General features: G+C 40.2%; 1 protein-coding gene across 1 annotated transcript in view; it reads left to right on the forward strand.

Annotated features, from left to right (window-relative positions):
* The window catches only part of LOC118323214 (SH3 and cysteine-rich domain-containing protein 2-like), a 27,303-nt gene that overhangs the window by 8,246 nt on the left and 4,974 nt on the right, over positions 1 to 14,083 (forward strand). Inside the window, exons 2-7 of the mRNA XM_035655150.1 lie at positions 4,641 to 4,989; positions 6,947 to 7,041; positions 10,080 to 10,164; positions 12,686 to 12,801; positions 13,699 to 13,768; positions 13,991 to 14,079. Coding sequence (XP_035511043.1) covers positions 4,641 to 4,989; positions 6,947 to 7,041; positions 10,080 to 10,164; positions 12,686 to 12,801; positions 13,699 to 13,768; positions 13,991 to 14,079 — 804 coding nt within the window. The remainder of the gene's footprint in view (positions 1 to 4,640; positions 4,990 to 6,946; positions 7,042 to 10,079; positions 10,165 to 12,685; positions 12,802 to 13,698; positions 13,769 to 13,990; positions 14,080 to 14,083) is intronic.

The following is a 14,083-nucleotide window of genomic DNA, read 5'->3' on the forward strand; positions in this document are numbered from 1 at the left end:
GGGGGGGGGGGGGGGGTTAGGTCTGTGTGTATAATATATGTAGCAAGCGCCTGAAGGACTGTTGACTGTGTGTGTGTGTATATACATGTGTGTGATAGGGACAGAACGATGGCAGCAGCTTGTGATTATACATCTTATCTTGTATTCAAAGTAGGAATCTGCCAGGCTGCTGTGCATAATAACTTTAGGCAAGAGGGGAAATGTTTGGACACGAAACTGGTTCAATACCCTCCTCGTAATGATAAAGAGTTTGTGTTTGTGTGCTTCACTCAGAGATTTTATGATATGTGTCATTTTTTGCTCACTCCCTGTGATTTTTTGCAATTTGTTTGTTCCTCTGTAGTAAAACCTTCAGATTGTCCAATTACAGTGGTTTCCTGTTTCAGTTTTACATCACCTGTCCAAAACAATTAAGGCCACGCAGTGAAGGTTTAAATTATATCCCTAAATACATCATGTACCTGCAGCTGATAATTTCCTCTGTAACCACATATTCTGCTGATGACCTGGAATTGAATTGAGCCAGGAAACTGTGTCTTTCAGAGCACGATTATCCTTCTTCAGTCTGAAATATCCTCACTTAGAACAAGGTCGGTGTGACGTTCACCATGGCAAAAAAAAAAAACACACGTTTTTATAGAGCAACTAACCATGGAGGGGCAGGAAGCCTAGCAGAAGTGGAAATTACAGGCTACACAAAGTCAAATATTGCATTTATAGGTCACATAGATGTACTTTGTTGAATATAAGCTTTGACACTGTGATTTAAAACTGTGGAGTAGAAGTGCTGCAGGGGTTGTTTCTTGCCAATTTCCACAAAGGTGATTGGCAAAATTCAGGAGTGAACATGGACAATGGTAGAAGTAGGAATAAGAAAATAATTAGCACAAATCTCTCCGCTGTAATACCTATGCACCCCTAGCCACTCTCTTTATAAAGTGGTGTGGCTGTTTGATACTTGGTTTTACAAAGAAACAAAAATTGGATGATGCACACTCCACAACCAAGACCTTTTCCAGACTGTTAAAGCTTGAGAGAGTGTGTATGTTGACCTTTACAGCCTCTGAATGAAGACACAGCTAGAGTTCCTGGTTAAGCTTTTCCATTTGAAATGTTCTCTGCTGGGTAAACCATTTAAAACAGTCCACGCTAAAGCATATTATGGCCACAAGCTTTATTTATGGTCACATTCCCATTGGGACCAAGCCTTTGTTGTTCAGTCTTGACCTCTGGACAGGCTGGAGCATCCCATATATATCTCAGCCTGGCCCCATTGAATTCTCATGGAGGGAGGAAGAGACACATTTGGGTGAAATAAAAGCTTGATCATTGAATTAAGTCTTCTCAAACTGTGCTGTCCCTCTATAGACCATTGATTTTGGCCATTTATGTTGGCTACATGTGAGAATGACTGGGGGTTGGTACATGGATCGAAGAAGTGAGAATTATAGGCTTTTACAGGTCCTGTTGAGACGGCTCATCAAAATATGGTCTGCAGTAGTGTAATTGTTGCTGCTTAAAGAATATGTACAGGTGCATGTAAATCTGGACAACATTATGCATTTTCTATGTCATTTGTGAATATTATAAATAATATGTGGAGAGACAAGCAGGCTAAACCAGTCTTTTGGGAGAGAAGCATCGTCTGCAGTTGAAGGGCTTTATTTAGTACTTTTCAGACATACAGGAAGTGGAGAAATGAAACAGTCATTGTCATGACATTGCAGGGGATCAATTATACATATGGGACTAGATCATACGTCACAACCAGGTCTATCATCTGTGGTGAAGCTCAGTTCACTCTGACCCATATTCATCAATATTGGCATCTCACCTGTCACAGGATTTCATGTACAAAATTCATGCACATGAATGGAGACTGTGTGTACAGATGACCCGAATCGAACACGTTATCACACTGGCTTTGACTCAGAAGCATGACGCCCTCTGCTAATGTTCAAATGGAAGCTAACGGGAATGCTTTTTAGGCTCACGCACTGACAGATGATTAGATTAGCTGTAATTGAGACATGTGCTCTAGCTGGAGCTGTTATTCCAGCACTCATCTGCTCTGATTGAGAGAACTCGGCTCAAGACTGTGATGCTGCACACAAAATATGGAGATATGTGTCAGCATTACAGTACCATTAACAAACATGATTAAAAACACCTTCTAATAAGGCAGTCATTCTTCATAAAGAGTTTATAGGTTACAGTTGTTAATACATTGTTTGTCAATGTTTCAGCAGCTGTTTGCAGAGTTGTCACAAAAATGTAGATTTTTCTGAGCGCCTTTAAAGCAACATTATGCAAGAATCTGTATTTTTTGCAAGTTGGGGCCCCCACAGTGTGCGATTCACTTATACACCACTGTCGTAAAAAAGCCAAACATCAAGTAAGTGCAACAACACAAGCAAGCCAGCTAATATTACTTATTAGTCCAACAGCAAGAAGGCCAGCTTGCCATCTGTTTTGCAGCTTTTTATTTTGCAAAGCTCTCGCCAACGATTAAAAGCCAGGGCCGACCTCTTGTCTGGCTTCTTGCTCTGTAACTCTCTTTTTCTCTTCTTATCTTCTTCCGTCAATGTCCTTTTTGGTCTCTTTGCCTCTGCCATGATTGCTGTAGAGGCTGCTGGTCTCGATCCCGTTGCCTGTTCACCCAGCTCTGGTTTTGGCAAGACACCACTCCCTAGAGTTAGAAAGAAGTGAGATTACCAGATCACTCTGGCCCCTCCTTACCACTGCTTGAGGCCAGTGGCTCGAGCTGCTACTAGCATATAAACACTCTGTGACAGTCAGTGGTCGAGTTGCATTGTGGGTAACGCAGGAGCCAGGTTTTGACAAGGAAGAAGAATGTATGGAATAAAAACACAATATCTCTGGTTCTACTTTATTGATTACTTTGTGTGTCTATCATGAGTCCAACAATGTTATAGAAGAGCAATGCTGGAGTAGTATTAGATTGTGGTGAGAACGTTTAGTCTTAACTTTCTCAACTAGTAAAAACATAGTTATGACATACTTTAATGTCTCTATTGGTAAACTTGTTTTGAGTGATAAATTAGGAGAATAAAATTACAGAAATAAAATCTAATAAATACAGCACAAACAAATTCAAGAACCATACATATGTGCCACACGTATTGAAACCAGTCTCATCCAGTCTTATCCCAAACATCTACAGTACATGCACAAGGAGTGCTGAAGACACACTGCACATCCCCTGAAAGTAACAACATAGGTTAAATGAATGCTGGTAGTGCTTTAGATTACAGTGAGGAATTCTGGATCTTCTACCAGAGAGTAAACATTGGAAATCAGACTCACTGACATGAGTCAGGCTGACAATATTTTCTCGCCCTATTTGTATCATTAATAAAACTACAACTCAGTGTAATCTGATAAATTCTAACAGAGATTTACAGGAAGCATATGGACTTTGCATACTTCCAATCCAATCAGTTAACACATAGACTTTTGTTTCTCTTGCTCTACCTCCATGTGTCCCTCAGAAACACGCACACACAAGCTTGAATAGACAAACTGTTTTCATATCTTATTCCCAGACGCGCGGAGCTGTAAACAGCATGTCCCTGTAAAGTGATTATGTTTGGCGCAGAGCAGAGCGAGCGCAGACAGGCAGACAGACAGTGCGTGTGCACACAGAGTGTCTGTTGCCTACTGATTATCTGTCTGCTTGTCTGTCTGTGTTGATCCATTCTTCCCCTGTGACACGATCATGGCCTCACACTGCTCTCCTGCTGCCACTGCATGTCAGGGTAACAAATGGCCGCCTATCCCCCAGGAAACTAGCATCATCATCTGTATACAGAGCCGGAGGGAAATGTCAGGAAACATGCATTTATCTAGCCAATCAATGCTAGATGGCTGCAGAGAGCAGAGCTTACAGACATGACAGTTGCTAAAGTGATGTTTTGTTGTCTGATTGCTCGACTTTTGAAATGCAGCAACCATCAATTGTTGGACAATACAGCTTTCAAGATATGAGCATGGCTGGTTATATCATCATTATACATGCAATTTGATATTGTTGTATGTTGTAGGAATGCATGTTTGGCCCTGTGAGGAGGGATCCATTGGCAATGCATGTTTAGTGCAAACCTGTGGCGGGTTCAGTCGGTCCAATGAGCAGACTCCATCAGATTAAGAGCCCTGAACATGATAATTCTGTGTAAACTGTCTTGTTCGATTAATTGCAATAGCCCCCCGTCCATCACTACCAAGCAAATGCCATGCCTCAATATATGGCCGTGGGTGTTCTCAAAGAGAAGAGGCATAGCTTGTTTAACCATAGGCCAAATGCACGAACTGCCCTGTTATATTTGATTGTGCGAAGGATACAGTACTGCTTCGTCTCAATGAAGGGAACATACAGATAGCTTTGCTATTAATGTTTCCTTATGAGGTAATATTGCATTTCATGAGTCACTCGCTTTCCCCACGGTGTACAGATCAGAGCAGAGTGCTGTCTTTATGGATGCCGGGATATTGCCTGTGCTGTCCTGAGGGCATATTGGACATTTGTTATTGCTCCTAAATGTGGTGCAGCATTCTTGTTTATCTTGTGTTTATTCTTGGTGTACCCTCTTCTCTGTGTCTCTGTCAATGTGTGTGTGCAGCTCCAGAGACTAAAACGCTCGCTGTCATTTAAGACCATCATGCGCAGCAAAAGTGTGGAGAACTTCTTCCAAAGGTCCTACAGTGATGCTCGCCTGCCCCCGGATTTCATCACTGACCCACCGCCTCCTTCTCCCCCACTGTTGCCTGGTTCTCCTCTCGTGGGCGACCGCTCACCGTCCATTTCACCATCTCTCAGCCCCAACCCCTCCATCTCCTCCCACTCCCCCTCTCTCAGCCTTTCCCCATCACTGCCCACCAAGCCATCCCAGCCTCAGATTACCCACTGTTTCCAGGACCATGTCTTTCGCAAGCCCACCAACTGCCAGCACTGCAAGCACATGATAGTGGGTAAGGTGCTCAATTTACTTCCTGCATTCTCTTTGCTTTTTTTGCTGCAGTTTTCACAAGATTTCTGGTCTCCGTTTATGTGGCATCCAGTAGTGCAAACTGGACTTATGGAACATCACTTAGTTAGTTATGTAGGTGCAGTGTTTTATAACCACAGCAGAATTTAAGAGTGTACAACTCCTAAATGGACCAGTAAGTAGGATTTAGTGGCATCTAGTGGTGTAGTTGCAGATCATAACCCCCTTATCTCACGTTCCTGTTCCAAGTATGTAGGTGAAATATGGTGGCGAAAAACAGAAAAGGCCCTATCTAGAGCATGGTTGTTTGGTTTATCCATTCTGGGCTACTGCAGTGAATACATGTTACACACTGTACATTTAAAGCAAAGGTTTGACATTTGGGAAATATATATAAGCAGCAGTTAGCTTAGCATAAAGACTGAAAACAGAGGAAAAAAGCTGTTCTGGTTCTGTTCAACCATAACAAAATCCACCTACCAGCACCTCTAAAGCTCACCAATTGACACATTACATCTTTTATACTTATTTTTAAAACAACATTTGTCAATTTACAAGGTTAATGTGTGTGACATTTCCTTTTCTCTAAGCAGGGACTTCCTGGAGTTGGTTTAACACAATAATCTACACATCAATTTTATATAGATTAAACAAATGAGATAATTTATGACTTTAAGAGGTGCTGAAATTGGGAGGTTTTTTTATTAACTTTAGCTATCTGTTTTCAGTCTTTTTGCTAAACTAAGTCTATTTTGTTATTTTTTATATATATACATATATTTATATAATATATTTATACATATATTAAATGTACAGACGTGCAAGCAAAATAATATAATTTAACTCCGCCAGAAAGCGAACATGCGTATTTCCCAAAATTTTAAACTATTCCATTAAAAGTATGGTAGCATGAGTATAATAGAATCTTCTGTTTTAAAGGGGAAAAAAGGTTTTTCTAATCCCTTTGAAATTAGATTCAGAACTGGACTTTATGTATTTAATGCTGCACTCTCAGTGTTTAAAGTGTGAAGAAACCATTAGATTATTAACAGGGATTGCTGTGGTGCAGATATGTGAGTGCTTTTATCCCTAATTTGCCGCTTGCATGAACTACTGGCCACTGCTAGTATTTCTGCTAAATCTACTTCCTGTCACAATGATTGATTACAGACTCTGACCTGCTCCTCTGCTTTTGCGTCTGTGCTGGTCTTTTGCATGCATTGTGGGTTTATTTATGTAATGCATCACCTCGTTCTAGCTGTACTCCTCTGCAGTCCCCAAACACAGTTCAGCCTCTGTCTCCTTGTTAAGCTGATGAAGTCGAATTCATTTTTTCCTCTTCAAAGTAAAAAATGTTCTCATCAAGTCATCCAATTTGTTTGATTGTTTTTTCTGCTCCATAGCAGATCTGTCGATGTGATCCCCCAGCTACAACAAGTGCAGAATTCTATTTAGCTTTAGTTTGTGAGATGAAGAGAGATTCCGCCTCTTTATTGTTCAATACATTCAACCCTTAAAAGAGGATTTCTCGTAACCTAACAAATAAAGGGAAAACGTCTCAATACTCAGAGAGTTTCTATATCACTGAAACACTGGAAAGCGAAGGTGACAAAGCAAGATGACTCAATGCCAAATCAATTATGATTGAAATATCTCCAGCTGGTTTCCAATCTCTCCAAGTTGTTTTGGAAGAGGAGCTGTTGATTATAAAGCTGTTATTGTCAGCTCTGTAAGCAGTGCAGAGGTAAACCTGGAACAGCTCTTGATTACATCCTCTACCTGAGCAGAGAGAAACCTGCTCATATGATCCTAAGGCCACTTTGGTTTGTTAGCACTTTCTGGCTGTTGCGGATCTTCAGCCTGCTGAGTATTTCTTTTTGTGGGTGCCTCCATGTCTGCGCCCTCTGCTCTCATTCTCTCATTTCTGTTCCTCTCTGCAGGAAACTCCAAACAGGCTCTGCGGTGTAAAACGTGCAAGATGGCTGCTCACCTGTGGTGCACCTCAGAACTGTCGCAGCAGCCGTGTCATGGAAAGGTGCGAATTCACTTGGAGAATTTGATGATGCCTTCATGTATAGTTGTATAGTTTTTCACAATATAGCCACTGACTATGGCTATATTGCTTTTTCAGCTTTTTATCTGTAATCTGTACATTTTCTTTGGTGTTATTCTTTGTCTGTTAATTGGAAAATATAAAAAATGTCACTTCCATTTTCTGGTGAAAAATGTCTATCTACTAGTACCCAGTTGCATCTCATTAAAATATTCAGTAAAAATATCCTTAATGGAATTGCCCGACAGCCCTGAACTGGTTAGCTTACTGTGGCACATAGACTGGAAACTGGGAGAAACAGCTAGTCTGGCTCTGTCCAAACATATGAAATCCTCTTCATCAGTAATGCTCACTAATTACCAGTGTTGTTTGTTTAATCCACACAAAAACTTGAGTAAAAAGTCAAATTCACCATATCACCATTTTTTTTTAAATGGCAACTGCCATACCTCAAGAGCAAACCCTGATTATGTGACAGACTCTTTCTTGACTATTACATCCTGGAGTCTTCACTGGTTGCCTAGCAACTGCTCCCTTGCCAAGAAACTGGCCAGTAGATGACTCCTGTAAAACAACAAATTTAAACATTATATGTATGAAATTCACTGCTACTAGATGTCGCACTAAAGCACAGAATCTCAGATCAAAACAATTGAATGCTCTGGTCAAACCAGTAACCTTACCTTGTGGATAATAGTAAAACACATACAAAGTGGACAGGAACTAAATTAAACTTACTAAAACTATCTTTGTTAATCTTTCCACAGTCTTTCCAATAATCACCATCGCTGGTTTGGTCGAAATAAACCGTTAATTCACATTCACACAGTTAAAAATGGGCTGCAAATGGCAGCAACGTAAGCTAATTCTCAAATGCACTCATCATTACGGCCAACTAAAGTTCTTGTTTTTGCCACTGATGGGCTCGGATCAGATTTAGTTTCTGGCAACATTATAAAAAGGATCCCTACAGATTTACCTTTGTTTAACCAAAAAAAGCTGTTCACAAGACCAGAAATCGCTATTGCCCGCCAGCAGAAAATGGTAATTTTACTTCACAGATCATTGCCACAATTCCAAATGTGGACAGAAGCAAAATAATCAATCTTTGTTAGTCTTTCCACTGTTACTTTGTGAATAAGACACAGAGAGGCTGAGATAAAAACACAGGGTGAGTGATGTCATTTCACTGCTCAGGATACCGTGACTTCATTATATCTTTATATAGCAAATTGTTGTTTGCTGCTATATTAATGTCATAAATCTCATATACTTTTTTCGGATTTAAAGATTAAACAAACAAGATGTTACGTGGTAATTGGTGAGCTTTAGATTTGCTGGTATGCTGACTTTGTTGTACGTTCATACAGAAGGTTTGCTGGCTGCCTGTTTCCACCTGTTACCAGTATTTGTGCTGAGCTCAGCTAAGCTACTACTGGCTGTAGCCGAGCTTCTCTTCCTCAAGCCGGTTTGACGTCCCATTACTCTGATTTGTCCCAGACATTTTTAATAGGCACATTATAAACACACCAGCAGCAATAATAGTTTGGACTGCAATCATTATTTGAATAACCTGAGCAGAAACACTGTTACCATGGTAATTTTACCTTAAATCTGGACTGGTTAGACTGATGGATCACTCAGAATTTTACCTGCACTTTATATTTGATATGAACGGGACGTTTCATGCAGTTGAGTATAGAACAGAAAATGCAGTCAAGCAGCTGTATGAATTGCTTTATGATGTTTTAACACTACATCACTGCACACCACCATCCATTGCAGCAACACTCAGACACACATACAAAAACACTGTAACACTCTTGGCCTGAGGGCAAACTCAGTAAATACCAACCATATGTGCAGTTCAAGTTAAAATGCAGAACACAGATGCATATGGTAAAGGGCTGGATACTGTTTTCAGTGTATGTTTATTATGAGATGTGAAGTGCTGATGTGGCTGAAACAAAGCCATTAATCACATCACTTTACCTTTGGGGCCAAAAAAGACTAGAATATTCACATTTATAACTCAACTTGATCCTTGGGTGTGTCTAAAATTGCTTCATAACTAACTTATCCACTAACCCATAATGATAAACACTCAGATACTAAGCAGAAAATTTTGATGTAAGACACCTTTGGCTCAAAGGTGAAGATTTTGCTTTGTGTGTAATGTAAATGCTATGTGCACTGTGTTCTTTATTCTATTGTGGAAATTTGTGCACTTTGAATTTAGACACTGAGTGAAGGTAGAAGGTGCGTATGGTGCACTAGGCAGTAAATTGCGAGTGATCTCAGACAGAGATTTTGTGTTTATCCTCTAGTGTAGGGTAGAGGACATTAGCATGCAGCAAGTAGCAAGGCCTTCTGAGAGCCACTTGGAAAATTTTAAGAGCATTGTGTTCAGGATTGCTCACTGCAGTTTGAAAGAGGACCACAAAGACAGAGAGAAGGAGAGGTAGGGGATTGATGAGGTCAGCGAAAGGTAAAATATCATCAGACCAGAACCTGGGCCTCTTCAGAGGAACAAAGGTACCACTTATTACCTTTGATCCACAGTGTGTTTCTCTCTTCAACATAATCTGAGTGGCTCATTTGCAAGTCAAGTCAAAGACAAACCAATATCTCAGCTGAAACACTTACAGTACTTAATTCAGTGTGAAATTGCAGTCTTGCGGGGACACACACACACAGAATCACATGTCCATGCCTGTGTGTTAGCCATGTGCACACAAGTAAGTGGTTGAGTGAATTCATTGTTCATAATTAGCAGCAAAGAGAGCTAACAGTTTGCTTCAGTTTGTAACTTGATGGCAGACATGAGCTCTTTTATTGCAGCATGTGCACCGCTTGCATGTCTGTCAGTGCGTCTTGATGTGTTTCTCATTCAGTAATTTTCAAATGACTCCATTAATGTCCTAAAATCACTACATTAAGCTCTTTCCCCCATCAACACATTCTATAAACCGGAAGTAATGGAAACTGAAAAAAATCTCTTTTCTGCTGTCTTCCATTAGTCTGGAGCATTCAAACGAAACTTCAGCTCACCGATGCTTGTCAATGACCAATTGTCTGTCGTCAAGGAAGTTCAGCCAAGCCAAGGTGAGCATACTGGAGGGTCTGTGTGTGTGTGTGTGTGTGTGTTTATGAATGAGTGCAATTGTGCATTGTTATGTATGTGTCCCATGTGCTTTTGTTTCGTGATGTTGCTCTTGTCTAGCCTTTTGGTTTATTTCTAGATTTTTGCGTGCTTGTGTGTACTGTAATAAAACCAGAACTGTCTCCATCTCACCTGACAACGAGGAGCATGAAGTGGAAAAATATAAAGAGGAAGAACAAATTCAGCTTCTCTTGGAGGCTGACGGACGGTCTGCACCCTGAAAGTATGTGAATAAATATTTATAAGTTCTATTGTTTATGTTTTTATATCTTTGTTTTTGATTTGTGCTGTATATACTTGGACTGATGCAGGGTATGAATTCATTGTCTGGCACAACAGCTTGCATGTTTAAAGCTTAATAAACATTTAAATGCTGTCTAATTTCTGATTAGTCTCAGTCCTAAGCAGCCTTCTATATCATAACATCCGCCTTTATTTTAAATAGAAACACCGTCTCTTTGTGTACGTTCGCACAGCAAGCCGTAGCACTCAATTGTTATTTTATTTTTCTTAATTTTTTTGGCCCATATCACATTCCAGTGTGAACAGGTCACAGTCCTGAAGTGACCCGCATGACGAATGTCGAGTGATATAAAAGTCACATGAATTCTGATACGACTGAGGTCACATTACAAAAAATCAGACCTGTATCTGATTTGGACCGCATATGAAAGTGGCCCAAATCAGAATTGAAAAGATCAGATTCATGTGATTTGTGCTGTTCACATGAGTCACATACAGGCAAAAAAATCTGATTTGTGCCACTTGTGCCTGCAGTGTGAACATAGCCTTTGCCGAGGAACCTGCTGAAGGCTAAAACACAGTGGACTGTTTTTAGATTCACTGGCCTAAAAGTACCTGAATTTGTTCTTCCTTTCACCATCGTCTCTGAATAGGATGTTGTTTTTTTCTTTGCTATACCTTTGGATGGAAATCTGTGTAGGTGATATAGTCCATCATCTCACATATTGTATGCCTCGCTGAATCAGGGTTAGCACCTCATGCTGTCACTTCCTTGTACTATCCATGAATCAGGGTACAATTAACCTACAGCTCAGTCATCACCTCGAGCTCAAGCACCATGACGCCTGGGAATCTGCCAGGGCCAGCTGAGACTGCAACCTGACAAACTCACAATCACACATTGCAAAGTGTCCTCATAATTATTGCTTTAAAAAAGGCTTGGTAAAATACTGAGCTCATGTTTACACACATATTAATAATTGAAGACAATTTGTATGATGCATTTTGCTTACAGACCCTGTAATTTCCCATCAACTGCCTTTTGGCAAATCAGTTTATTGTCTCATATTAAACCTCATGGCAGAGTCTAATAGCTGCTGGAGTGAAGTACATAAAACGTAATGCCCTTTGTTGCAATCCTGCAATGACAATTAAAATCTGATTTAACTCTTAATTGAAATTATATCTATAAGGATTTGTTTTTATGATTTTATTTAGACACTTCTTGTGAGTAATGTTGTTAAGGCTAAAATATTAGTCAGTGGTTAAATTGTAGTTGTTATTGATTTGTTTAGCTTGTAGTTTGTCAAAATACGCTTAAGTCACAAGTGCCTAAGCCTAGGTATATACAAAGACTGATATGTGATATGTGTCAGTGACTTGATACAAAACAATAATTTGTATAGAGGAGAAGAGTAATAGATCACCACTTTCTTTCATTTACTCTCCCCCTGCAATTAATTGCTTTTGAAGAAATATCTTCTTCACTGAAACTGCCAGAATCAATTTAAAGCACAAATAAGCTTGACCACATCTAAATACTTACACCAGTTGCACTAAAGATGTTCCTGTTGCCAAATGTCTGTTTATAGCATCCATTTGACGAAAGCGTGGAGATACTGACTTCAATAAGAAACCATTACAACCTCATCCTGGACACACACATACATGTGGACCTGCAGAAAAATCCTTCTGTCCTCCATTTAACTCGTGTTGAGCTGGATTAAGAAGGAAGCAAAAAATCTAACTTCAGAAATACTCTGATAGCACCAAGCACTGCCATCTACATGAAATGTAGCAATGAAGACTTTCTGAGGATTTCCATATTTTCAATCTCATCTCTTATTCCCTTTCTACTAAACTACAGCTCCAGATATATTACGGCTATTAAAACTAAAACACATCTCCTGCCAATAAGTAAATGTATAAATAAATCAAAGCGCATAGATTTATTGGAATGTCTTGATATCTCCTTAACTTTTGGCTGCTGTCCTCTCTCAGATCTAAAGTGGGTCACTTTGGTTCTGGACTGACTATATTTAGACCCTCTGGTTCCTCCAGATTGGCAAAGGCACAATAATAATGTTGTACGGTGTAATCTCCATGTGCAGTTCAAACTGTAGTGTGTGTGGAGCTGTGTCTTTGTGTGAATAATTACGTGTGTTTGTAAATAAAGTGTGTGCATGCATGAGTTATATGAATGTGTGTGTGTGGTTTCAGAGGCTGCGCGGATGCGTGTAGACCCCGTGTATGCTGCCTTGCGTTACGGGACGTCCTTGGCACAGATGAGCCGCTCCAGTTTTGGCAGTTTGTCAGAGTCACCAACACGCAGCCTGGTATGACATCATCACCCAGTAGTTGGGGGTTGAGGACAGTTGGAGCCTGTGTGATTAAGACATAGATAAAGTAAAGATGTTGGTCCATTGGTCAACTTAATAGACCAGAGATTCCGCAGTGCAGTGATTTGTAGCATTACGCAATGCTCTCTAGTTCATAGTTATGCCATATTTCAAATTACAAATTGGCTGGATAATAAGCTTGTAATTAGGCTTTAAATAGTTTGACATTTTAGGAAATACGTCTATTCACTTTCTGACGGAGAGTTTAAAAGATTGATACCACTGTACATCTGTACAGTGACTGAAGCTACAGTTAAGAGACATCTGCTTAGCTTAGCACAAAGAATGGAAACAGGGGGAAACAGCTAGCCTGCCTTAATCTGTAGAGTAAAAAAGACAATTTGCCATTTTATGGGGATTATGTGCAGGACTATTTCATGGTTTCCAGTCTTTGTGCTAATCTAAGATAACCAGTTGCTTGCCTAATATGATAACTCTCTGTCGGAATATGCATGAGCATTTCCCCAAATGGTAGATTTCTGCTTAAAAACATGATTTTAAGCATTTGAGATCATGCCACTCCCTTACTTAAATCCAACTTGGCATATAGTGAAGTGTTAGAATTGAGCACCAGTGTATCATCTACAAGGAGCCTAATAGATGACACTCTCTGTCTCATTAAACATGAAGTTGACCCAGTGCGCAAATTTCCCAAAACATCTTTTATACACCCTAGCAGTATATAGGTCACGTATGCAGGTTCATTTACAACACTGAGAACTACTGATCAGTGAGGTGTGCAGTCTGAATTATTCAGAACAGTAACTACAAAATGCATCCTTTGACATCCCGGCGCTAACATTTTTTTCCTTCTCTATTTCCTTCTTTGATAAGGGTGAGGGAGGTGAGGAGAGTCAGCAGAGACAGTGCAGCATGGAGGAAGAAATAACTCAGGAGACAGGGGGTAAAACTGCTTTGTGTCTGTCTCCATACATGTGAATATGCATATGTGCGGTATGTCCATGCCTATGTGTGTCTATGCAAAAGTTGTGTTTACTTGTGCATGTCTGTCTGTGTATGAGAGAGATTTACTGTGTCTGGTTGTGAAAAATGACATGCCTAATTGCATATGTGTGGGTGTGTGCTCTCCTGTCATCATCTAACAAAAGAATCTCACCACCTCCAGACACCCCTGTCCCTGACACCGAGATCGAGAAGGAGGAAGACGAGAGCAGCGGCCAAGCTCAGACTCCTGCAGAGGAGAGTAGTGTGAAGGTAC

The sequence above is a fragment of the Morone saxatilis genome, unplaced genomic scaffold (assembly GCF_004916995.1).
Source record: "Morone saxatilis isolate NCDOM2014 unplaced genomic scaffold, NCSU_SB_2.0 Contig14, whole genome shotgun sequence".
NCBI classification, from domain to species: Eukaryota; Metazoa; Chordata; class Actinopteri; family Moronidae; genus Morone; species Morone saxatilis.